Raw genomic sequence first — 23,206 nt, 5'->3', positions numbered from 1 at the left:
ATATTCCAGGATAGTGCCTATATGTAGCTTTATAAGGTGAGACCATAGAGAAAGATTATTAACAATCATTAAAATCTGAGGGGAAAAGTGTTCTAACAATGGCTATCTTGTGTCGAAGAAAGCCTATGTAACATCTTACATGACGAAATATTACCCCCCAATTTTCACATAGCTTTAGTGTTTTCTTTGGGACGTTTTACTTGGTACTAATCTGATGGGAAAAGAATACTACAAGAACAAAGACAACTGTTGCTCTAAAAACCATGCAGCCACATTAGGTCTGGAAGATATGCACAGATGGATCATTGTGGCCGAGACACAGTCTCAGTCTGTGAGCTTTTTGTTTACATGCCTGTAAACTAACTGAAGATTTCCCGCATTAAATCAAAAAAGAAAGTCGCTGCAGTGGCTTCACACTGCTGGTGACCTACATTCAACTTGCCATGTCAGCCCAGAAAGTCAGGCTGGGCATGCATCCTGCAGACGGGAGACTCCCAGAGAACATAGCAACAGAAACTCTCCTCCCACCTTTCCCTCCCCTCCCCTTCCTGGCTGGGGCTGGAGCGATGCGGGCCAGGCAGGCAGCGGGCTCGTTGCATTCGGCTCCTGCTTCAGCTTTTTTTTTTTTTTTTTTTTTTTTTTGGAGGGGGAGGTGGGTGCAGGGACTGGTTTAACATATGGCTTATTGTGCATTGCAGGCTATATAGCTTTTCAGATCCCCAACGCTGTCCAAAAGCCACAGACTAAAAGTGCAGGATGGATGATTTCAGGGAAGCCAAAAATCATGGCGTTGCTGCTGTGCGCAAATCCGAGCAGTTCTCTATTAAAACTTTAGTGCGCTCCCTGATTGACTTGTTGTCATGGACAGACTCCTTAATAACACCGTGTGCAACAGTTTAAAAGCGGTAATCACGCTGGTTGTCCACACCCGCAGACAGCTGGTGGAGAATGATGACTACCTGTTTGTTTTGGAGCGGGGCATGTTGTTGGCACACTTTACGGCTCCGTTGCGTGCCTAGCAGAGCGGACCGCCACAGTTTGGTGACGCAAGGGGAACTATTAATATCTAAGGAACGGGATGTTCTCTATACAGCGCCGGGGTCACTTGAGGATAAACAGTCCCCTATAATCGGTGTCACTGTGGCGAGGCAGGAGCGATGGATTGACGAGTTTTCTTTCTTTCTTTTTTTTTTTTTTTTTCCAGGGAGCCACTCTGGCCTCCCCCCACTCACGCACCCGAAGCATCTCCGCGGTCAAGCGGGTTCATGCGTCGAGCTGCGGGGGTTGTGTGCGTGGAGCCTCGCCCACTTATGAACCCAGTGACACCAGTGCACACACTGGTCGGAGCCATGAAAACAGCCATGTGATGTAAGAACACCTCTGTGGAAATCGTTTGTTTTGAAATTCAGCCTGCCTGTTTTTCGTTTGAACTTTCTTTGCACCGTAGAGTATTTAAAGGGGGCGCCGAAAGGACAGCCTTTTCTCCCACATTTTTAAACTGCGAGCCTGTCATGCGTCTTAAAGGTGCACGGCGAAAAGTTGTAAAATGCAAACGTCATAATGGAGCTTCAACAAAGACAACGGTTCAGGAGTGGGACAATGCAGTGTTTACACTTTTCAGATATGTCTTTTGCCTTGGATCTTTTTTTTTTTTTTTTTTAAGAAACTTAAATGTTTTTAGATTATAATGCGGATTGTAACGCCAGACAAAAAATAACCAAAGTTAAAAGAAAATCAAAATTTGGACTGCTGAGTTCAGATTCACAAGCCTTACCTTTGCCTGGTTTCTGCCAAACCTTGGGACCAGTAAATGACTTACCAGTAAATACATAATTTGCCTCAGCTAAGGTCGGTGTTCTCAATTCAACAATCAAGACTTTCCTGGAGATATTCTTTGGACGAAAGAGACAAAACTGGATTTTTTTTGAAAACTGTCCTGTTGTGTGTGAGATCAAAACTAAGACAACATTTTAGAAATGCTTTAATATAGAGAGCTATGAATTTATAAGTACATCCTGAAGGAGAATCTCAAACTATCAGTTGCTACCATAAGCTAATCAATTAGGGTAATTCGGACTGAGATGTTGTTGGATAAGCAGTTAATGGTCAGAAACACAAAACCGACGGTGGCTATATAACTAAAACAATAATGCAAGGAAGAAAGGGTCAAATTCCTTGAAAGACCTACTTGATGCAGTACAATAAAGGATATTCTTATTCTTTTCTGTATGTAGATGCACTGTTTGGTGTTCCGATGCTGCGGAAAGAGTATAAATGCTAAAAAGCACATTTTTAATTCACAAGAACATTTTTTGTTGAGTTCCTTTTTTTCCCAGTCACATCTCCTCATAAGTTGCACGTAATGCGGTGGACATGTTTTTGCATATTCTAACAAAGCAAGAGCAAAATCAAACAACTTCCTTAGAAACAACCACAATAACAAAACAAAACAAAACAGAGCAGCCTTCTAGCCCTTCGAAATGTGTTTCATTTCACATATATTCCACAGTCAAAAAGCAAATCAATTATTACATTTTATAAGAACAGATGCATAGCTAATTGTTTAAATATGTAATACATCAATTTACAAATAGCTTACATGATTATGTCACGGTTTATTAAATTTGCGGTTATTTGCTGAAGCACATCATGGATCTGTCAGCTCAAACATCGTAATCAGGATTATTACCACTGTTCTTATCATTGCAATTGCTCTGAAGCTAAACTGTTGTGCAGATTGTCCAATCAATTCCTGGGGTCCAATAATTAAATTCTGAACAAATTATTTATGAATTGTAACAGATAAAATGATACACGTTTAATGAATTAATTTGACATGTTGATTTTTATATTTATACTTAATTACTGAGACTTTTAAATCACGCAAAATGCATTTAATTTTTCATTTATTAAAGCTATTTACATTTAAATTTGAACATATAAAAAATAAATGATTTAATAAAGTAGTTATCACAATGTGACACTTTTGGCCATTGATACTTTTGATTATGATATATTATTAACATAACATATTTCGTGCCTTCTGCTTTGTAATATTTTATCTTCCACATGTGTGGAAGTGATAAAGTCATCCTCAGCTCCTCATGTGTTGCTTGTTTCACCTTTATATAGATGCTCTGATGAGGTTCTTTTTCAGTGTGTAATGGCTTTCGTTTTTTCATCAATGGTTATTCCCAGTGGGCTACATGTCATTTACACCTTCCACTGAATGGCTCTGAAAAAAAAAAGAAAAAGAAAAGTTAGTCATCCCTACAGCATAAAAAGTGCAAGATGATGCAGACTCTGCAGACTGAATTCTGTGTTTCAGAATCAGGTTCCCTCACCGGATGCCTTGTGCCCCAGCCCCCCGACATCCACACACTGGAGTGATCCATGCAGTTTGAACAGAGCTGCTGCCACTGAGCAAATGAAAGCAAAAAAAACAAAAACAAAACTGTGTCGCCTTCACTTTGCTCTTTTGAGTTGCATTGTGTGGAAGAGACAAAGCCCCCACGCTGTGGTGGTGGTGAGGATCAACAATGATGGCAGTACCAAGTCATCGTGGCTCAGCATCAGCCCGGGGTCAGCTGACTGACGCAGTTATTGTGAACTCAGCTCAGTTGCATACATAAGGGTCGTCACGTTTGCGTCACATGAGCAAAATAAGTGTCTTATTTTTTGAAGTTATGCAGGGAAGTACAACAGGGTCTGTCAGCGATGATGGGCAGCGCTCTGTTCTTTGTGGCGGCGGCAGCGTGGCGGGGGATGCAGGCAGGATTAACATAGTGGTGAAAAAAAGCAGCTTCTGTTATGTGGCTGAATGTCGAGAGCCTGAAGGCAGAGGGGAGACAACCGAATTCAACGTTTAGGCCAAACATCTCCCAGCACAGATCAGGCTCATCTCCCTCTTCTGTACTGAAAAACAGAAAATAAGACAGATGGCAAAAAAAAAAGAAAAAAGGTTGCAGTTTATCACACAGACTACCGACACTACTTAAGGAACTGTGACCTAGCCACTATCAAGCATTGTGTGTAAACAAGAGTACAAGATAAATAACAAGGAAGTTCAGAAAAACTACTAAGCATTGCCAAATCAGCAGTTTGTCAGTTTACAGCTTCACTTGCTAAGGATCTTGTACTGAATTAAAAAAAAAAAGACTTTTTTTTTTTTCTTCAAAAGATGATTAGGGGACTTTTTATACTTCAGTCAGCTACAGTCAAGCCAAAAATCCTTTCCATCCCTGGCAGAATTAGATTTAAAATTGTTATTATCTCCAAAACCCCGAGGCTCAACGGACTCCTTGCCAGCACCCTCATCTTTTGATCGCTTCATGATTCTCTTCAGATTCAAGTCAGAACTTTGGGTGAACCACACCAAAAGGTTAATATTACTTCCAGTCAAAACAAAGGAAAAAAATTAAATATTAGGGGGCTGGCCCTGGTTTAGCAAGCTAGGCTTTTTTGGATGACACAATATGGAGGTTGAGAACAGAAAAGTAATTTGGTTCATGCCTGAGACACGACAGTGTTTGTCCATTCTCACCCTCTGCCCACGTGCATTTTTGCCATCTGATGGGGATCTCATGACAGTTGAATCTTTATAGCAACCCAGTAACACTGTAACCAGTAAATCCTGCTGAGCGGCAGGCAGGCAGGCAGACAGGCCTCACTTTGCTACAATTACATGTAGTTTGAACTTGTTTTCTTGTTTCGGCTACACCTGACGGATTCATCAGAGATTACTGCGTTCACAATCTGGTGTTCCTTTCGCTTCCTGGTCAAAGGAACAAGGAACAATCTTTCACTTGCACTTCAGTGAAACACAAACATGTGGGAGGCTGTAAGGTGGGCGGGTGTAAGCTCTGTGTTTAATCACGTGTATTAAACTTACATGTTTAGACTTTAGCACCTGCGTGTCTTTTGTATGACTAATCTTATTTTCTCTACTGGTGAAAATGTGATCTTGTTTTGTCATCATTAGTCATGAGGCCCAACCGCTGATCTCTAGTGTCTTATTAACTATGAGTAAGATTGAGGAGGTGCAACACAAAAGAGAAACTGTGTATTTTCATACCCTGTCTCTGGTATCTTACTCTGCTGTCGTCAAACAACTTTGTGTGTGTGTGTGTGTGTGTGTGTGTGTGTGTGTGTGTGTGCGTGGGTGTGTGCATGTGCGTGTGTGTGTGTCAGCGAGTTCCTGACTCACAGTGTCTTAATTCCAAAGAAACTGATATTTGATAAGAAAATGTGACATTACCAGAAGTACTAACTTTATAACTGAACTGCACTAAAACACTTTTAAGTGCTTTATTACTTCTTCTGCTATGATAAGTCAGTTTTGCTTTCAGAGATTTTTGACAAGTGCCTTTTTAACGGCAACAGTGGCTTAAAGGAAATGGTGACAAATTGTTTAAGTTAATAAATTATCGGGTTTATGAGCAGTTACATTTTAATTTAAAGCAACCAAGGCGGCAAGGAGATGCTTAACTGTAGAACACTGGGTCAAAGTTGTAATTTGTCTGAAACTTTGGTCCCTTAACAGTAAAACCATCCACATATCTTTATGGATTTAGATATACACTCTGCATTAGCAAGATTAAGATTTTAAACATGGCGCTTGTTTTATTATTTTGAATGTGTTGCCATTTATTTGAGGGAGCTCCTGCGCTAAACTATAGTGCTGTAAAAAAAAAACAAAAAAAAAAAAACTTTATTTCTTCTGTTTTTGTTTCTCACACTAAATGTGTCAGATGAATCAAATTTTAAAATCGGGCAAAGATGGCCTGAGTGAATACAGAAACCATTGGGCGCACGCACAGTCCCCAATCCCTGATTGGTAAAACAGGTCCGTACCTGTTTTACCTGCTTGGATGCATGAAATGGAGCACAGAATAATGTTATTGACTCTGAGTTAAACTATGAGGAAATTTCACCAGTTTGTGGTTTGCAACTCAAATACAGTTCAGTTGGTTGACGTCATTCCTCAATTCAAGGTTTGACACTCCAGTAAAATTGAAATCCAACCTTCAAGCTCTGTGCTGAAGCTGTTAAGTCCATGTTTGAGATTATAACATTTGAATTTGGGAAATAAAAGTAAAATCTATGTACACTTCCCTTAAAAGTCCATGTTTTTCTTTACCCACATAGGTATGCTCTATTTTTTGGATGGTATATTTTTTTTATAATTCAACCATTAGGTATGCAGCCTTCTTTTGTAACACAACCACATATTTTTATTGACTTGAAAAACCCATTCTGAGGTTGACAGGTTAGTGGATGTAACTGAGTGTTTGCTATGTTCTTTTTTCCTGATAAACCTACATTTTGCTCCAGTGATTTGTTTTTGGTTCTCGCTTTGTTCAAAATTCAGCCTTAGATGACATTTTTTGAAATATATTTTGTAATTTCAGATGAAACATGCTGTAAAAAGTATATATATATTGCTTACAACAAATGACACTAAGCAGAAAATTTGTTAAAGTATACTAATAAAGATGTCATTAATGTACAAATCTACTAACGTGTGTGGTTTCTTGATGCATTCGACATAATTTGTGTTATTTTAACGATGATTTTGCGTTACAGCTCTCAGGAATGTGCAATGTAAAGACGTGAATTTAAACTGAATCATGTTCCTTAGTTTTTCTAAAAGCTTTGCTTTTTTAAAGCAAACTTTCCGTCTGAGTTTCACTTCCTTGCACACTGCAAGGGGTTTTGCACTCACAAACAACAACTGCATAGTACCTCTTTAAAGTTTGGCAACAGCGTCTTTCTTTACTCAAACTTTATCAGCCTCACAGAGCTCAGTATTTTCCACTGATCACCACAACCTTCTGCCAAGAGAAGAAAACCTCATTTAAACTCATTTATGTTTGTGGCTTTTATAGCAATTCCCCCTGTTGGAGGAGGGGATCTTCTTTTTGTTCTGCCACCAGAGCTTTGACACAGCAGTCCAAGCAGCCTGATTGTTACAGTGGTCAGACTGCCCTGTGCTCACACAGAGGATCTTTTCCACTGCAAACAGAAGTGAAGAGGCCAATCAAATCGCTGTTCTTGCCTGAGAACATTATGTCAGTGCCAGACAGTGTGTTGTTTGGACACTGCACACCGGGGGTTGGTGCGAGGATTTGGGAACGTACAAAAGCGCTCTTGAATCATCACAATGCTCCAGCTCCGCCGATAGATAAACTCCGCTTTGAATCCGAGTTTAAAGATCACTTTTTACCGCTGCTTTTTACTTCACTGAGAATCAGTTGTACAATGTTCTCGTCTCTCTGTCTCGCTTGGCTTTCTTGCACTTGACGCCCATTGGTAGTTGATAAACACTCACAGTTTCTGCACAGCTCTGGGAAATAACTCTGTGAAAGAGGAACTATACCCTCTTGCTGTGCTCTCGTTAGAAAAGATTGCTAGAGCACCAGATGAAACACAAGAACGCCACGTTGTTTTTGGGGGGTTTTTTTTGTGGTGAAAGAATATGTAAAATAATACAGCCAGATGGCCCTCTGAATGCCACATTGCCTTGCTCACACTAAACACTGGGAACTTCACTATGTGAGCTTTTGTGCACAATACAGAAAATGTGCATTCATCCTCACACAAGGATTTCAGCAGCTGCAGGAAAATAGGCTTTTTTTTTTGGTAAAGCATGAGTTGATTCCCCTTAAAAACTTTTTTTGTACCGAACTGCTTCACTGACTTTTAAACATGAAATAGAGAAAATATTAGCAAATGTTGCCATGAAATGAGAGAATCTAAGCAAAAGTTTACAAAGGACCAACTTAAGCATGGAAAAACAAGAGTGTGTGTGTCACTTTAATCAGTACTGTTGAGTGAGTTATGACTTTCTTTTTTTAATTGAATGACTTTACTGTGTTACTTTAAACATAAAGTGTAAAAGCTAAATTCGTTTTACCTAAGAATTTCATCAAACTTATCAAAATCAATAGCTTCATCACCTACGTAATAGCCTAGAAACTAGAAAGCCATCGTGTTGCAGTGCTTTGTAGCTTTCCTCTTTTCTTTCAATAATGGTGTCACTTGTCTCTTGCTGGAGGATAAACTAAGGAAGACTGTGTTTGTGGCTCCTGGCTGGATTTCATTTGGCTCAGACCAATGAGCTGCTCAGAGCAGGGGTTTGAATCAAATTGCTGGTTTGCTGAATCGCAGCAATGCTTCTCCAAAAATGCACAACACATGCATTTAGAAGGACGTTGCACACTAAGATATGATGAAATACCGAGACTCCACAAAGTTATTTTGGATTCAGTAACACACACACTCATCAGGCACTTTATTAGGCTTGTCTGTTCAATATTATATTTGAAACCTGAAACCATGGCTCAGATCCTTCCTGCCTTGCATCAACAAATAAGGTTGGTCGTGTTGGTTTAATGTTGTGGGGGATTCTTGGCACACTTTGGGCCCCTTAGCACTAAGTAACGGTCTAGTAATGTCCATCCCTGTTTGACTGCAGTGTTGCCAATATTCTGACGTTTACTTCCAGCAGGATAATGCACCATGTCACAAAGCATCAAATAATTTAAAATAATATCTCATATTAAAAAAGGGCTGCACAGTGGCGCAGTTTGTAGAGCTGTTGCCTTGCAGCAAGAAGGTTCTGGGTTCGATTCCCGGCCCCGGTCTTTCTGCATGGAGTTTGCATGTTCTCCCTGTGCATGTGTGGGTTTTCTCCGGATACTCCGGTTTCCTGTTTCTCACACTAGTCCAAAAACATGACTGTTAGGTTAATTGGCCTCTCCAAATTGCCCCTAGGTGTGAGTGTGTGTGTGCATGGTTGTTTGTCCTGTGTCTCTGTGTTGCCCTGTCCAGGGTGAACCCCGCCCCTCGCCCGGAACGTTAGCTGGAGATAGGCACCAGCAACCCTCCCGACCCCACTAAGGGACAAGGGAGTAAAGAAAATGGATGGATGGATGGATATGTCATATTAAACCTGAATTCATTGTATCCCATTGGCCTTCACGGTCACAGATCTTAAACTATGAGCACCTTGGGGATGTGCTGAAACAAGAGATTTGTCTCCTAGATGTGTCACCAAAACAATCTGCAGCAGCTGTGTGATGTCAATGAGAAAATCTCTGAGGAATGTTTCCAACATCATGTTAAATCTATTTCACAAAGAATAAAGGCGGTTCTCAAGACTAAAGAGGGGCCAATAGATTCATGCTGCTCACATGGAACCCCTTAATATTTGGTGAACTGTTGATCAACAAGTTGTACTTTGACCACTTGCCTGTGCAGCCACCAGCAAGCTCCTCGCTTATATCTGGCCTTTTTGGCCATTTTGGTCACTCTTTCTGGCAGAATTTGTTGAGTTCATTAAAATTGTTTGGCTTCCTGGGACAATTTTTTCTTCCTGCTCCCTTTTCACTCGTCTGCTGTAAAAAATGTGAGCGGATGGGCTGGTTAATTAATAATAACATTTGTGTGAATAAACTCAAGTGTAGTTGATTGATTGATTGATTGATTGATTGATTGATTGATTGATTGATTGATTGATTGATTGATTGATTGATTTGGGAAGACGATTCCAGATGCTTAATGTTAGTTTGCTTTGTTCAATTAATGATCCGTTTTCACTGTCCTGTTCAAACATCCACTCCCAGTTCTAATTATCTAGATGTGAATTTGGGTTAAAGTTAAAAGATTTTGAAGACTGTAGGCTTTCTCTTTTTTTTTTTTTTTTTTTTTACATTTTTCTGTGCAATGCACCAGTACTGCTGACAGTGACACAGGCCCCCAACTTCCCAACAAACTGGACATTTAGAATACTGTTTGGTATTGAAAACCTTACCTCCTGAAGTTTACTCCTAACAGCCATGTTTCCCCAGAATAAATTTGGATTGTTAATGTGGGCAGCAAAATATTTTAGAATTGTCCATTTTGGACGATGATTTCTTCTTGCATCATCTGAGCTCCTGGGCTTCAGTGAAGAATTAAATTGCATTTATGGCACTTTCCAGTTCAGGAACGGGGAGTGACCTTGGTTGTGACTGTGTTGTGCCTGAACATCATAACCAACCTTAACATAATGATTTACTTGTACTTAGTTGAACTAGAGCTCTTGGAATCTGCAGTGGTTTAGGCTCCAGAAGACTTTTCCAATTTGTGGAAATCTTTAATTATCCTTCTTAAATTGTTATAGAGATACTTTTTCTGAGTAAAGCTTAATCTAATGTATGCTATCTAATAAAAATAAATGATAGTTTAACACCAGCAGAACTACCATCTGCATTCAATCGTGATAGCTCATTAGAGGTCAATTTGAGGTCACTTATTAAAGGATTTGTCTGGATGTATGTTTATATTTGAATTGTTTATTCTGGCCATTTATTAAGAAAATCGCTAGTAAATTTAAACTTATCCAAAAAATTTGTATTTTTAAAACCCCAGCATTTTTTATTGCATGATAATCTCACCCTGGAAAAGGAGCACAACAATTAAATCATCAGAAAAGCTCCAAATTAATATGACCTTAATTCCCATGATGAGAGTCTTTAAACTTCTGACTTCACCCCACACACTTACATGTCTATTCTGTCGAGAACATAATTAAACTCATTTGAGATCCTGTGGTGGAGAATTATTCTCTCTCTGGGGAATCTCTGCAGAATAAAACCAATAATTTGGCAGCGGTAAATGCTGCTGGTGCGCTATTGCAAGTCTCAGAGCCCTTACTGTGTGCAAAACTGTTCCAAAAAGGTGACATGATGCATGTAAAACTTTTGTAAGTAAAACTTCATTTATTCAGCACTTTTCAATATAAAAATCACAAAGTTTTTAACAAAAGATATAGCTTCATCAGACAATAAAGACACACAAGACAATATTAAATAATCTAAAAAAACCAAACAAAATTATAATGTTTCATCATGCCTTCAAAGGAAGCCACTGAATCCACTGATTTTAGAGTCAGAGGAAGGACATTTCAAAGTCTTGCAGACACAGAAGAGAATGGCTGTCTCTCCTTTGGTTTTCAATCTTGTATGGACGACTATCAGTAGGTTTTGATGACAGGACGTGAGGGCCCTAATGGAGGTGTAATGATGTAGTAGTCCAGAGATGTAGACCGGTGTCTGACGATGTAAAGCTATCCAGGTCAAAACAATTAACCTCGAAGTGCACTCAATAATCAACCAGGAGCCACTGAAGTTGCATTAGTAATTGAGTCATGTGACAAAGTTTTTAAGATCTAGTCCGAAGCAAAGCAGCATTTTGTACCGACTACAGCCGGTCTTAATTTAACAGCTGAAAAGCACCCTGCAATAATCCAGCCAAGACAAAACAAAAGAAGGAATTAAAATTTCCATCTCAGGTTGGAAAACAACTGGGCTAAATTTGGCAATGCTTCACAAATAGTAAAATCAGGATTGATTTCTCTTAATGACACAAGGCACTTCTGTGTTAATGTGTGTTTTCATCAGTGGTGGAGAAAGTATTCAAAATATGTACTTAAGTAAAAGTACAAATACACAGACAAAAATGTACTCAAGTAAAAGTAAAACTGCCACATTAACATAAAAGTAAAAAAGTACTGGCTTTTAAAATTACTTAAGTATTAAAAGTAAAAGTACTTGCTGAATGCATTACCTAATCCCTAATAAAATATCGTTAAGTGAAGACATCATATTTAATTTTAATACATTAGAAATGTGCCATTTTAATTAACAATGCCACAGATAAAGCATGTTTTTATTGTGTTTACTCTGTAACATAGTTTAGACTTAGATATGTGATTCTATGCATCATAATTTCAGGGATGGAAACATCTTGTCTCCTGTCCTAACAGCATGAACTTCACTTTTTTGCCACTAGTGGGATTTATTTATAAAGAAATCCAACAGAAAGGGGATGGAAAGAAGGTGGGTGGGAGAGGACAGGCAACCGAGGAGCCATGTAGCAGAGTTGTAGTCAAGACCACCTACCCAAGACCAAGTCAAGACCAGCATCCCGCGCTACATGACACAAAAAATTAAGTTTTACCTATCAAAATTGCTTCTCAAATTGATCTGAAAGATCCACATTCCCATAAAACACCTAGACATTAAATACTTAGAGCTTAAATAAATTTAATCAGTAAAGATCCGTCCAGAAGAATCGGATCGTTCCTGAATGTCATATCAATGCAGACTTTGGTCACAGCATTGTCCCATATTTGCAACACCTCAGTCAAAACCTCCACACAATAATTCAGAGCATGAGTGACAACTTTTTTTCATCGCAGATGCAACATGTGTGTCTCAGTCAGTACAGCTAGCTTTGCTAGCATCACGTCCACGGAGCTTACCTTTCTTTAAGCTTTCCTTCGAAGTGACGCTAAAAGTTAGATGAAGTCCCACCGTCTGTGAAAATGAAGCGCTGCTTATTTTACATGTCGCCAAATCTATTATTTATGCAGCGCTATTACAGACCATTAGACAGACACCTTCTCCCGCTCTGAGGAAACCACTGCGCATGTCTTGGAGCTTCGTGTGCGAGTAAAGGTGGAGGTCCTGGGTGACAACAGACACGTAAGTCACGTTATTGCTTGGATTTTACGGCGCCACCTTTAATCCCAGAACTTCACATTTTAACAGAAAAAAAGAGCAATGATGTAACGAGTAACGCAACACTTTTGTAGAAATGTAGTGAAGTAGAAAGTACAGATACTTACTGTAAAATGTAGTGGAGTAAAAGTAGAAAGTATCCATTATTAAATCTACTTAAGTAAAGTACAGATACACGAAAATTGTACTTAAGTACAGTAACGAAGTACTTATACTTCGTTACTTCCCACCACTGGTTTTCATTCATTATTTTTCTCTTCATGTATCACTTAATGATAAGGACAAATTCATTGCCAACTCTGTAGCCTGCTGTCTGTAAAGAATGTTCAAGATAAAGTAGATAAAATTACAAATTACAAATTCTTCATCAACTCAACACATCTTGACAACAAGTCCATAACTTCTGACACATTTAAAACAGGTGATTACGTAATATTTTCTGTGGTAAAAGAAAGGTTCTCATCGAACTCGCAGATGATCACATACAGATGTTTTCATTAACATTTAGAAGGCTGTTGATGGTGGTTTTTGTCCTGGCAACTGGAAGGTCACATGTAGAATCTCTCTTTATTGTTATTGACACCAGCAAATGTTAAGAATGATGTGACATAAAAGCTTGTGTAATTCATCTGTCACTTATTAACTTGATAGAGCTGCGCTTTCATAACAACCTCAGTAATTGCTGTTTTTCATGAATCACTATTACGGCGACCATTTTAGAACAGCAGTTCTTAAGGAATTTTGTCATGTGGAAGGGTTGTCATTGATGCAAAAAAAATAAAATAAAAAATAGGAGTAACAAACATACTTTTTCATTGAATTATTACATTTAATTGAAAGATGCCATTTAATCAGTTCCAGGTTACAGAGGTAAACAGAAGTTGCCATTTTTAGTGGCAAAGTTGGAGGCTTATCACAATTCCAGCACCACTAAAGCCAAGTACCACCAACAGATCTCACGAAGGTCACTGCACAATCTCCATTTTGTACAGTATGTTACTTAACTTGTGCAGGAAAAATAGAAGTGACTTGACACAAAGTTCTATTTATCAAGCTTCGGCAGGCATTAAGGGGCTTTCAGGCTGAATATTTCACTAACTTTGCTGTGCTCTCAAATCCATTCATTTGTACCTCATGATCTGTGCAACAAAGGTTTTGCGTTGCGCGAAACAAAGCTCAAGTGGCGCACACATCCCACTTTGCTGTGTAGGTGTGAGCAGCTTAGTGGAGCTTGTATTGCACTCTTTCCAAAGCTGGAATTTGCTAAAAATTTAACCGTGGTGTGCGGCCGGCTGTGTGGTTGGCGGATACTTGTGCAACCAATGGAGACGGAGTATCTAGCTATTTCATATCTCACAACAAAATGTTCATTTTTATTGATGGTTTTAGCACAATAAAAATGCATTTGAAGATAAAATATGGCTATCATCTACTTATGAAACATCCATTTCTTTAAAATGTTCTCTGTTGCGGTTTAATAGAGCCTGGCACTATCAGGGATATTTTCACTTTAGCAACACAGGTTTCCCTGTAAAACATCCAAGGGAAGTTCAGCGAATGCCACATTCGGTCTGAAAGCCACTTTATCAGGAAAGTGAGTGAATTCATAGGAATAGACCAGCCATCGTATGTCCTACTGCATCTCGTAAACAAACCCAATAAGTGTTTCTATCTTGCCCCTTAGATGCATCATTCAACTTTAAAAATGCAGAAATGAAGAATATTCTTTCTCAAATTCCATTATTTTAAATTATTTTATGTCTTCAAGACAAGAGATTCATATTTAACCAAGTCTTTATGGCAGATTGCATGCCCGTAGAAACTATGGAAAGCTTTTTTCTTTGCAAAATAAAAAATGTTGCATGTTGAAAGCAACCATATTGAATGGCACTCATGTTGAATGTACCAGTGGTGCAGTTGGTCATGCCAAAAATGTCTATCTGCCCATCCGTCCTTATTTGATCTAGAATTTTGTTTGCCCTCTTTGGGCAGATTGCAGATTAGCATGGTGAAGAGGCACAGTGGGGGGGTCCCTGCCCTCTTTTAATATTTAATTACATGTTTTGCAACTATAAAGACACAACCACACCCACAGAGTTTATACACATTTTATTAGCACTTTCGAACCTAAACATTCACATAAAGTACAGCATTTACTGGCATTTTTGTCACATTGACATCCTGATAACAAAATTTGACTCTCACGAATTGTGAGTAAAACAAGAACTCAGGTTACTGGAACTATATATTACATTTTGAGATGTTCATCCATTAGAGATTGGAAACTTTTCCGCTTTCTTCTTTTTTTCTGTTTGAATCAAATTCCACGTTTTCCAGACTTATTACTGCAAATAATAAGACTGGGGAAATACAGAATTTGGTTGGTCAAACTCCAACCAAATAAGCAGAGCATTAACCACAGAGTTGTGGTCTTTGAGGCTTGGGTGTCTTGCAACTTTTGGACGTCCAACACACCATAATGAAATAACTGAATGATCTCCTCATATGCACAGGTTCTACAGACTCCTGTTAATTACTCAATATGTAATTGATGCAAAGGTGCATCTGTACAAGGTCCTGGTGTGTTTTGAAGGGTGCTTGGGAAAAGGGTCATTGTTATCATTGTCATTATTAATGAAAACCAGGTATAATTTTTCCTTCACTTTGCAGGCTTTGAATTGTTTGCATCATGTTCAATCCCATTAACGTACTTTGAGGTTGGAGGCAGAAACATGACAAAATGCTAAAAACTTCAAGGGTTATGAATACTTTTGAAAACACAGCAAACCTGACTCCCACGAGTGTACGGTGTGTGTTTATCAGTTAAGGTCTGTGCTTTGGTTCTTCTTCTGTTTTTCAGAGGTGACCTCTGTGACCAGGGTCGCACAAAGAGGTCACGTGACACTGAATGATCTCGAAACGTCCCTGGTGATATTCCTCTGCCCGGCTGATCAAAAAAAATGCACCAAATAAGATACACCTAGTCACGGGTTTCTTTCTGCTGCATCAGTGTGGCTGCCTCGACAATTCCTAGCGGCAGGTAGAGGGCTGCATCCTCTGGACGCATAGAAACAGCGCAGCTCAAACTTTCTAGTAACTCGTGTTGCTCGGAGCACTTGGGGACAAGCTGTACCCAATGAATGAGCCACTCCTCTGACGATGCTGCCGAGCGCTGCCCGGCTCGACACGCCCCCAGCATGGATACAGCGAGCTGGAGCAGGCGCTCGGGAGACGCGCTCACTGTGCGGGAGACAGTCTGAAGCCGCAATGGGAGTTAACGCATCCAAGTTTCAAGAGTTCCTGCTACCGGTGTCGCTGCACTAAACAAAGACTCCGGTTTCCGTTTTCTCCCTCCCTTTCTCTTTCTCTCTCTATCTCTCTCCCTCCCTCTCTTTCTGTGTGAGAGAGAGAGATCTCTGCGTTTTTTTTTTTTGTTGTTGTTTTTTTTTTTTTTTTTTTTTGGTGCGAGGCGTTTCTCGCACAGGATGTTGATGATTTTGGAAAGCCGGGTAAGATCATAAAGTCAGTTCTCTCCGATGAGAACGACCTCCACCTCACCGCCACTACACAAAGGGAAGCACGGTGCAAGTACTTTTTTTTTTTTTTTAACAACCTCCTACACGCGGATTTATTTCATTTTTCCTCCCCCGAATGTCATTAAGAAGCAGAGGAGGCTGTTTCAAAGACAGAATGGATCACTTTGCAGCAGAGTGCCTTGTTTCAATGTCCAGTCGTGCAGTTGTTCACCCTCCTAAGGGCAACAGGGAGATTAAACCGGAGATCCCAACCTCTTCCAGGACAGGGGAGGAAATAAAGGAGCCCCTGGTGAAGGAGAACTCCTCGATTTTCGTGGTGGCGAGGATCCTGGCGGATTTTAACCAGCAGACACCCAACGGCGTTGCCGAGCAGGCAAAGATAAAGGAGGAGAGCACGCCGAACCTGAGAGAGGATGGAAACTCTGCCACACCTACCGCCACCTCCGATCCTGCGCTCAGACAAAGAGGCAAGAGATCGAGAGGTCGGACAGAGCAGGAGCCACCTCAGAAAAAGCACAAATGCAACTATTCTGGCTGTGAAAAAGTTTATGGCAAATCCTCCCACCTCAAAGCTCATCTAAGGACACACACAGGTCAGTTCGATCGGATGCAGGTGCTGAATGCTGCTTTGTTGTGTTCCCGTTTCACACGGGAGTAAAATAAAACTGAGAATACTGTCTGATCTAAATAAGGTAGCCTATACATTAAAACTGCTTTTGTTGTTGGTGACATTCGGGAATCCACCTGAAATAAATGAAACTAACGCGCTCGCGCTGCATAGCTTCATAATGATAACATGCCTGATTGATCACGGCTCTGAGTTATATAAACTTTATAATGTCCTTTTAATTTCTGGGAAGGGAGGCTTGAAAACAGTGCCACTCCCACTCAAGTCTTTAAGCTTTGTCCTCCCCCCTCCACTCTTCCTCCACCCCACTGAACACACGCACGCACATCCACCACCGCATTGGACAGTATGTTCAAACTGAAACTGCGGTGTACACGTAGAACTACATTAAGCTACGTTTCCTGAAGACGATTGCTCCTTTTGAAAAAAAAAAAAAAAAAAAAGTAAAAAGAAATGGTTTGCTTCAAAGCAGCATGAGCTTATGAAAAAAAAAAAAGCAAAACATGTAGCCATAAATGCGCAGAATCAGTCAAGTGTGCATGGGCATGCAGGAAGTTTGCAGAATCAGTCCAAAAAGTCCAATAAATGCGCTGTGAATCAACAGCGTGTGTCGCATGTGACCTTCCCTTACACACACACACACACACACACACATATAGCCCCCAAAAAAATGCCCATACCTCCAGCTTTTAGCGCTTTGCATTCCACAGGATAGGACACTGAAGAAGGGAGGGGAGATACAGATCGACTGAAATTGGGGGATTGATAAGAGCTGTGCAGTCAGTCGCCTGTCTGCCCACAGCCCTTTGTTATGATGTGCCACACCCCCGCTAGACAGACTTGCCAGCTGATCTGGCCAGCAACAGACTCAGCTAGCTGAGCCTCGACTGAGGAGTCTCACTGCCGTTTCCTCGTGATGGGAGCGCTGCAGCTCACACCTCATCTTTTCGCTCCTCTTCTTCTGCACACGCAGGCACATGCATCATCTTGACAGGGCTGAGAAGAAAACTGAGCTCTCTGGATCACAGGATGAAGCACCTTGCGTGAGCGTGACCCACATTTGAGTCACTTGCTGCAGAAACGTGCAAGCATGAAGAAGCAGCTTCAAGAGATCCAACATATGTAGGGCACCCTCATCTTCAAGGCATTTTTTTTATCCACAGTTACACACCTTAGTCTGAGTTCCAATTCTAGCCATTTTCCCCTTTCCCACAGCGTTTAGCTCATGTAGTGGTTATGGGAAATGGGACACTCCTTCAAGGAGCTGATTCATCATCAGTTCCTACTGATTTCTGCCAGACTGAATAAAGCAAGCAGTCTAAATAGCCACTCGCATACCATACTTTCTAAATATTTATTCAGGAAGAAAAAAAAGTAGCCTTTGGGTCAATTTGCCCCTTTGTCAAAACTTATTGTATTCTTCCTCATAGGTTAGTGTATTCATAAACAATGGAGATAAGTAATTATAAAAATGTGTAAATCTCACATATAATTTAGTTCAGTTGTTTGTTAGAAGAAGTTTGTATTACACTCACTTACATTGGATTGTGATTCTGATCATTCCATCCATCCATTTTCTTTACACCCTTGTCCCTTAGTGGGGTCCGGAGGGGTGCTGGTGCCTATCTCCAGCTAACGTTCGGGTGTGAGGCGGGATCACCCTGGACCCAGTCTGTCGCAGGACAACACAGAGACACACAGGACAAACAACCACTCATACACACACTCACACCTAGGGACAATTTGGAGAGGCCAATAAACCCATGCATGCACAGGGAGAACATGCAAACTCCATGCAGAAAGACCCGGGCCGGGAATTGAACCAAGAACCTTCTTGTGCAAGGCAACAGCTCTACCAACTGCGCCACTGTGCAGCCCGGTTCTGATCCTTGTTTAGACTATAAAATGTAACAGATTGTAACAAAAAACAAATTGGCTAACCTCCTGCTGGTATTATTTGTGTTCATAGAACATATCACGTTAGTGTACAGGATGGACAATGGCTTTAAATCGTTTCTAAAGTGGGCAGTAAATGTCCCATGGTACATAGGTGAGACTTTAGACACAGACACCTGTGAAAAATTATTTAAAAAAAAAACAAGCCCTAATAAAAATCTGACTCTTGATTTTTCCATGAGTGAGAAATATAAGTAGTTACATATGTAAATATTTACAATTGTTAGACAAAACTGAATTCTTCTGTTCTTTTTGTGTTTCTGAGTATCAATCTTCATTTACAGTCATACGATATTGCACCGCAACGACTGAAATATTAGTATTGCTGCTGCTAATAAATAATATGATTAATAAAAAAAGAGAAACAAGCATTTTTTTAATATACACTTTATTTGATTAAATCTATAAAAGGTCAGTAATCCAGTGTACTAACCATTTCATACAGAGTTGTTACAAAACAGCTGATTTTAGCTGATTTTAGTACAATTTTAGTACAATAGTCTCCAAAGTTGAAAGGTATTACTATGCTGATAAATTTTGGAGGGATATATATATATATATATATATATATATATATATATATATATATATATATATATATATATATATATATATATATATATATAAGTGGGCAGTAAATGTCCCAAGGTACATTAATTTTACCATATGCAGATTAGCAATAATTAACAATGAAACCACATGTAATACAATGGTCATTGTGCCGTCAAAAATATGTTAACCGGGAGTCCATTTTTAGAGGGTAGAAAGCCCTCCTCCTGCTCTACAGAAAGCTTTGGAACGCCACACCCCTAAAAAAAAAATCTCTATTGGGGAGAAATGGGATTCAGCCTTTGTCTTTCCTTCGTCTCAAACTCGTCTCACTTTATTGGTAGGTTTAGCAGCATTCGCAACAACTGCACGAAGATATACTATCCGGTGAAAACAAAAAGAACAGACCAGCCTTAAACACACTGGGAGGCCAAATGCTTGAGGATTTTCTCTGTGGCTGGTACAAAGTCATTTACTATTGATTGGAGTCAACTTTTACTGTTGCTCCAGCAGAGCCGACTGCCGGCTGTTAAATCGCCATTTGTTAGGAAAACGCTAAAGGAGAGAAATGTGGCTTATAATTACAACAAAGAAGATTGTGTCTATTGTAATTACTGTTTTGTTTTGTTTTAGTGCAGCGTTACCACAGCTCATTATTCGTTTGGCCTTTCAAGCCTTTTCTTTTGTCTTGTTGCTCGGCTTTTGTCCTTTAATTTGTTTTAATAAGGATGGTTTGTTTTGATTTAATTGGTAAGTTCCAGAAACTCCTAATTTTGCTGCCTTGTCGCAGAGAAAGCTCCAGCCTTGCTTCCAGCAGTCAGTTCCCCCCTCCATCAGCCCAGACCATGTGAGTTTTGTGCGGTTTTTATTGCTCCGTGGTAGCCCTGCCCTCGTCTCCGTGCCTAATAAGCGTTTCCTTTCGCCTGCCTCTCTGTTTGGATATGCTCCGTCGTCTGGCTTGCTCCACTGGGCAGTGTCCTATAAATTCTGATAATAATGACCCTCTCTTCCCGTTTTACTGGGCAGGTCCAAAATGTGGGTCATCTGAGTTTAGCAGGGCTGCCTCAGCCAATCTTAGCATGTTTTCATGGAGTCAGACTCAGGCAGCCTGCTTCCTTTCAGCCCATACTAGCAGAATCACGAGAGAACTGATCCCAGCCTAGTCAGGTTCAGCCAAGTGCTGCTTTCTAATTGAAGGAGAAACACTGTAGACAACAAACAAAGAGCCAGGGACAAGATGTTCCCTCTGGCTTCTGACACTCAGGTTTGCCAGATTTTTTTTTGTAGAGGCCTTTTAAAGGAGCAGTCTGTTTTTTTTTTGTTTGTGTTTTTTTTTTCTCTCTCTTTTACAAAATGTTCATGACCAATAAAAAAAACCCCTGGCCTATAACATTGAAATTTTATAATGTTATTTGAAAATTCCTGAAACAACATGTAATTATCATTTTTAGTTTGTTTAAGTATGTTGCAAGCTGTTAAGGGGGTTTGTAAAGGGCCAGTTCCTCAAAACAAGAACAAAACTAAAGCATTTATTTTATGCTGCTAATTTGGTTTTGCCCCTTACTTCCTTTGCATTACATATTCTAATTCTTCCCTTTCTTAAGATGTAAATACACATTTCTTCTCTGGCCTGTGATTTGAAATCTTGGAACTCCCAAGTTTGAATGCATAAACAGTTACCGTTTGAGGGGACCCCCTCATTGGAGATAAATAGGTTTCATTTTACGTTTCCTTTTGTTCACGCTGGGTTCAACGGGGACATCCTGGGTGTAGCACACACAGGAGTACACACTGAATTTAAATCACTCATTATACTGCATTGAGTTTGATGCTTAGGAATCCAGAGCAGTTTAGGGGTCTAAGGTTACCAGACGGCTTTTGTTTGGTATCCTTATGTTGGAGGTGGAGCCATTTTTTTTCCACTGCAAGCGTCCAGTAAAACGTGAAAAAAGCAGAAAGAAAAAATGTGGTGACTTCAGACTGATTTACAAATAGAATGAGTAGTGGTCTATATTTTTTTCAACATTAATTCAAATTTTCTCAAGTTTTAATGTATTAGACCCACGCACAGTGATGTGTTATGATTTTAAGTGAAGTCTCATTAACATCCCGTAATCATGTCATGCACACTGCCATCTCCAGAAAACTGATGGCCCCTCGCTTGTCTTCCAACCAAGCCCCCCCCCCCCCCACAGCCAGATCTTACAAAAGCCTGTCTTTTCAGGGTACAATACACATGTGAAACCTGCTGTTCACACAGAAGGGTCTGGGGCCAATATTTCTTAATGACAAAGAGCCTAATGACATATTTTACAGTTGGGTTAATGTTTTTTTCGGAACCTCTTTTGTGTTCTGCTTTGGTACCGCTAATTCTGTTAGATGGTTGTAAAATCCTTTACTGTCCTAAACAATAAGTGGTACCACCTGGCAGCACAGCTACAGCCTGGTTCTTCAAATGTGCTACCTATTTTTAGTCAAATAACTCTGGTTAATGACATTTTTACATGGGAAATTATCCCAAATTCCACATGGAAAGAGCAGCAGGAGTCCCTCATTATATATGCTTCATCCCCGCCAGTGGTTTTATATTTGGCTGAACTGTAACACAGAGTGCTCAGTGTTCCTGTGTGGTTGGTGGCAGTGATGAGGTATCAGGGTGGGGATTGGGTTTTCCTGAATCCATTCTTGGCACGCTAATGGGTAAAAAAAATAAAATACTGAGGGGCTGAAGAGTTCAGTCTGACTAACTGACCAGCAGCAGGACTTCCACCAAATAATGCCGTCGTACAACATATTATGATACCTTTGAATCACATTCAGATATTTAGATAATGATGTCAGATTTTGCTGCTGCTGCTGCTACATCCTGCTAGCATTTTTATATAGGGCCTATTCAAGTAGAAAATGGCTTGCTCTGGACAAGAAGCATAACCTATAAGCACCAAGATACATTGCATAATTAATTTATTTTTTTATTTTTTTTTATTATTCAATATTTTTGCAGCAGCCATAAGAATATTTCAGCCAAATTTAAATCTGGGGTTACAGCAATTGGGAAATAGGTCAAAGAATATCCCAAATGCTTTTGTTTGTGGGTTATGTATTTTAATTGCCTTTAGGTCTGATGCAAGAAAACTGTAGAGAAAAGTTTGGGCTTGTATTTGGCAAAGACATATTTTGCAATTTGAACTGCCTTTCCTAGATATCTATTTGAAAACCGACTAAGACCTATTTTGGGTGCCATAATGGTTTTTGACAATGCATATTGCATTTTGTAAATTTAAGTGGGTCTCATGCAAGAAACCCTTGGTGAGTTCAGATCTTTTTAAGAGTAGGTTAGTATTTATGTCATATTTTGTAGTCATGACTATGAGCCTGTAGACATTTATGTATGAGACTCGCATGAGTAGAGAATGGGCTGATAATGACCCCCAGATGGTATTTTTCATAGGTTAGTTATTGGCCCTTTTTTAACCACCAATTACATGTTAATACAGTGCAGCCCTGGATAATAAATGGGGCAGAGTTGTGTCAGATGACTGAATTTCTTGATACATATTTGAGACCCGGCAACGACCTCAGACCCATAAAAGAAACCTGTCATTTCCTATTTTCACCCTTTAAGAAAAGAAAAATCCATATGGGAGTCATGTATATATCTGGTCTAGCCCTTCTTCTATTTGGTTACTTGGCCCTGTTAATATTTTTTGAAATATTCCATATATGGTCCTTTTCACTATTTTCTATTTGAAATTGGGCTTAAAACATGATCATGAGCAAACATCCTAAGCTTTTTGTACTTGAAGTCAAATTTTATTGAGTTCTAGAAAAGTCAGTATTGCAAATAGGAAAGATGGAGACCCCTGAGCCAGACAGATCTCACTATCCAGTACATCTATCATACATTAAAAAGACATGTTCAAAGAGGAATAAGCTTTAATTTCACATCTGACTTTGTATAATATTGAGTC

The 23,206-nt window shown here is 39.7% G+C and overlaps 1 protein-coding gene and 1 long non-coding RNA gene across 3 annotated transcripts in view; one reads left to right on the top strand and one right to left on the bottom strand.

The window, feature by feature from the left end:
• Positions 1–1,737: 1,737 nt before the first annotated feature.
• Positions 1,738–17,524, bottom strand: LOC145552000 (uncharacterized). 2 transcript variants are annotated; one of them, XR_014087924.1, is made up of 4 exons: positions 17,411–17,524; positions 12,308–12,512; positions 3,345–3,915; positions 1,738–3,235 (listed from the first exon to the last, which is right to left on the bottom strand). It is a non-coding gene; the product is annotated as an uncharacterized LOC145552000 (long non-coding RNA). The 2 variants fall into 2 exon arrangements; XR_014087923.1 differs by having other exon boundaries at positions 1,738–3,915.
• klf13 (Kruppel like factor 13) overlaps positions 15,627–23,206 on the top strand; it is a 24,121-nt gene continuing 16,541 nt past the window's right edge. The window contains exon 1 of the mRNA XM_008412258.3: positions 15,627–16,695. Within this exon, the coding sequence (XP_008410480.1) occupies positions 16,218–16,695 (478 nt within the window). The 5' untranslated portion in view covers positions 15,627–16,217. The remainder of the gene's footprint in view (positions 16,696–23,206) is intronic.

Source organism: Poecilia reticulata, chromosome 6 (assembly GCF_904066995.2).
Source record: "Poecilia reticulata chromosome 6, P_reticulata-male-v2, whole genome shotgun sequence".
Taxonomy (NCBI): domain Eukaryota; kingdom Metazoa; phylum Chordata; class Actinopteri; order Cyprinodontiformes; family Poeciliidae; genus Poecilia; species Poecilia reticulata.
This window is presented reverse-complemented; position numbering and strand designations above follow the sequence as displayed.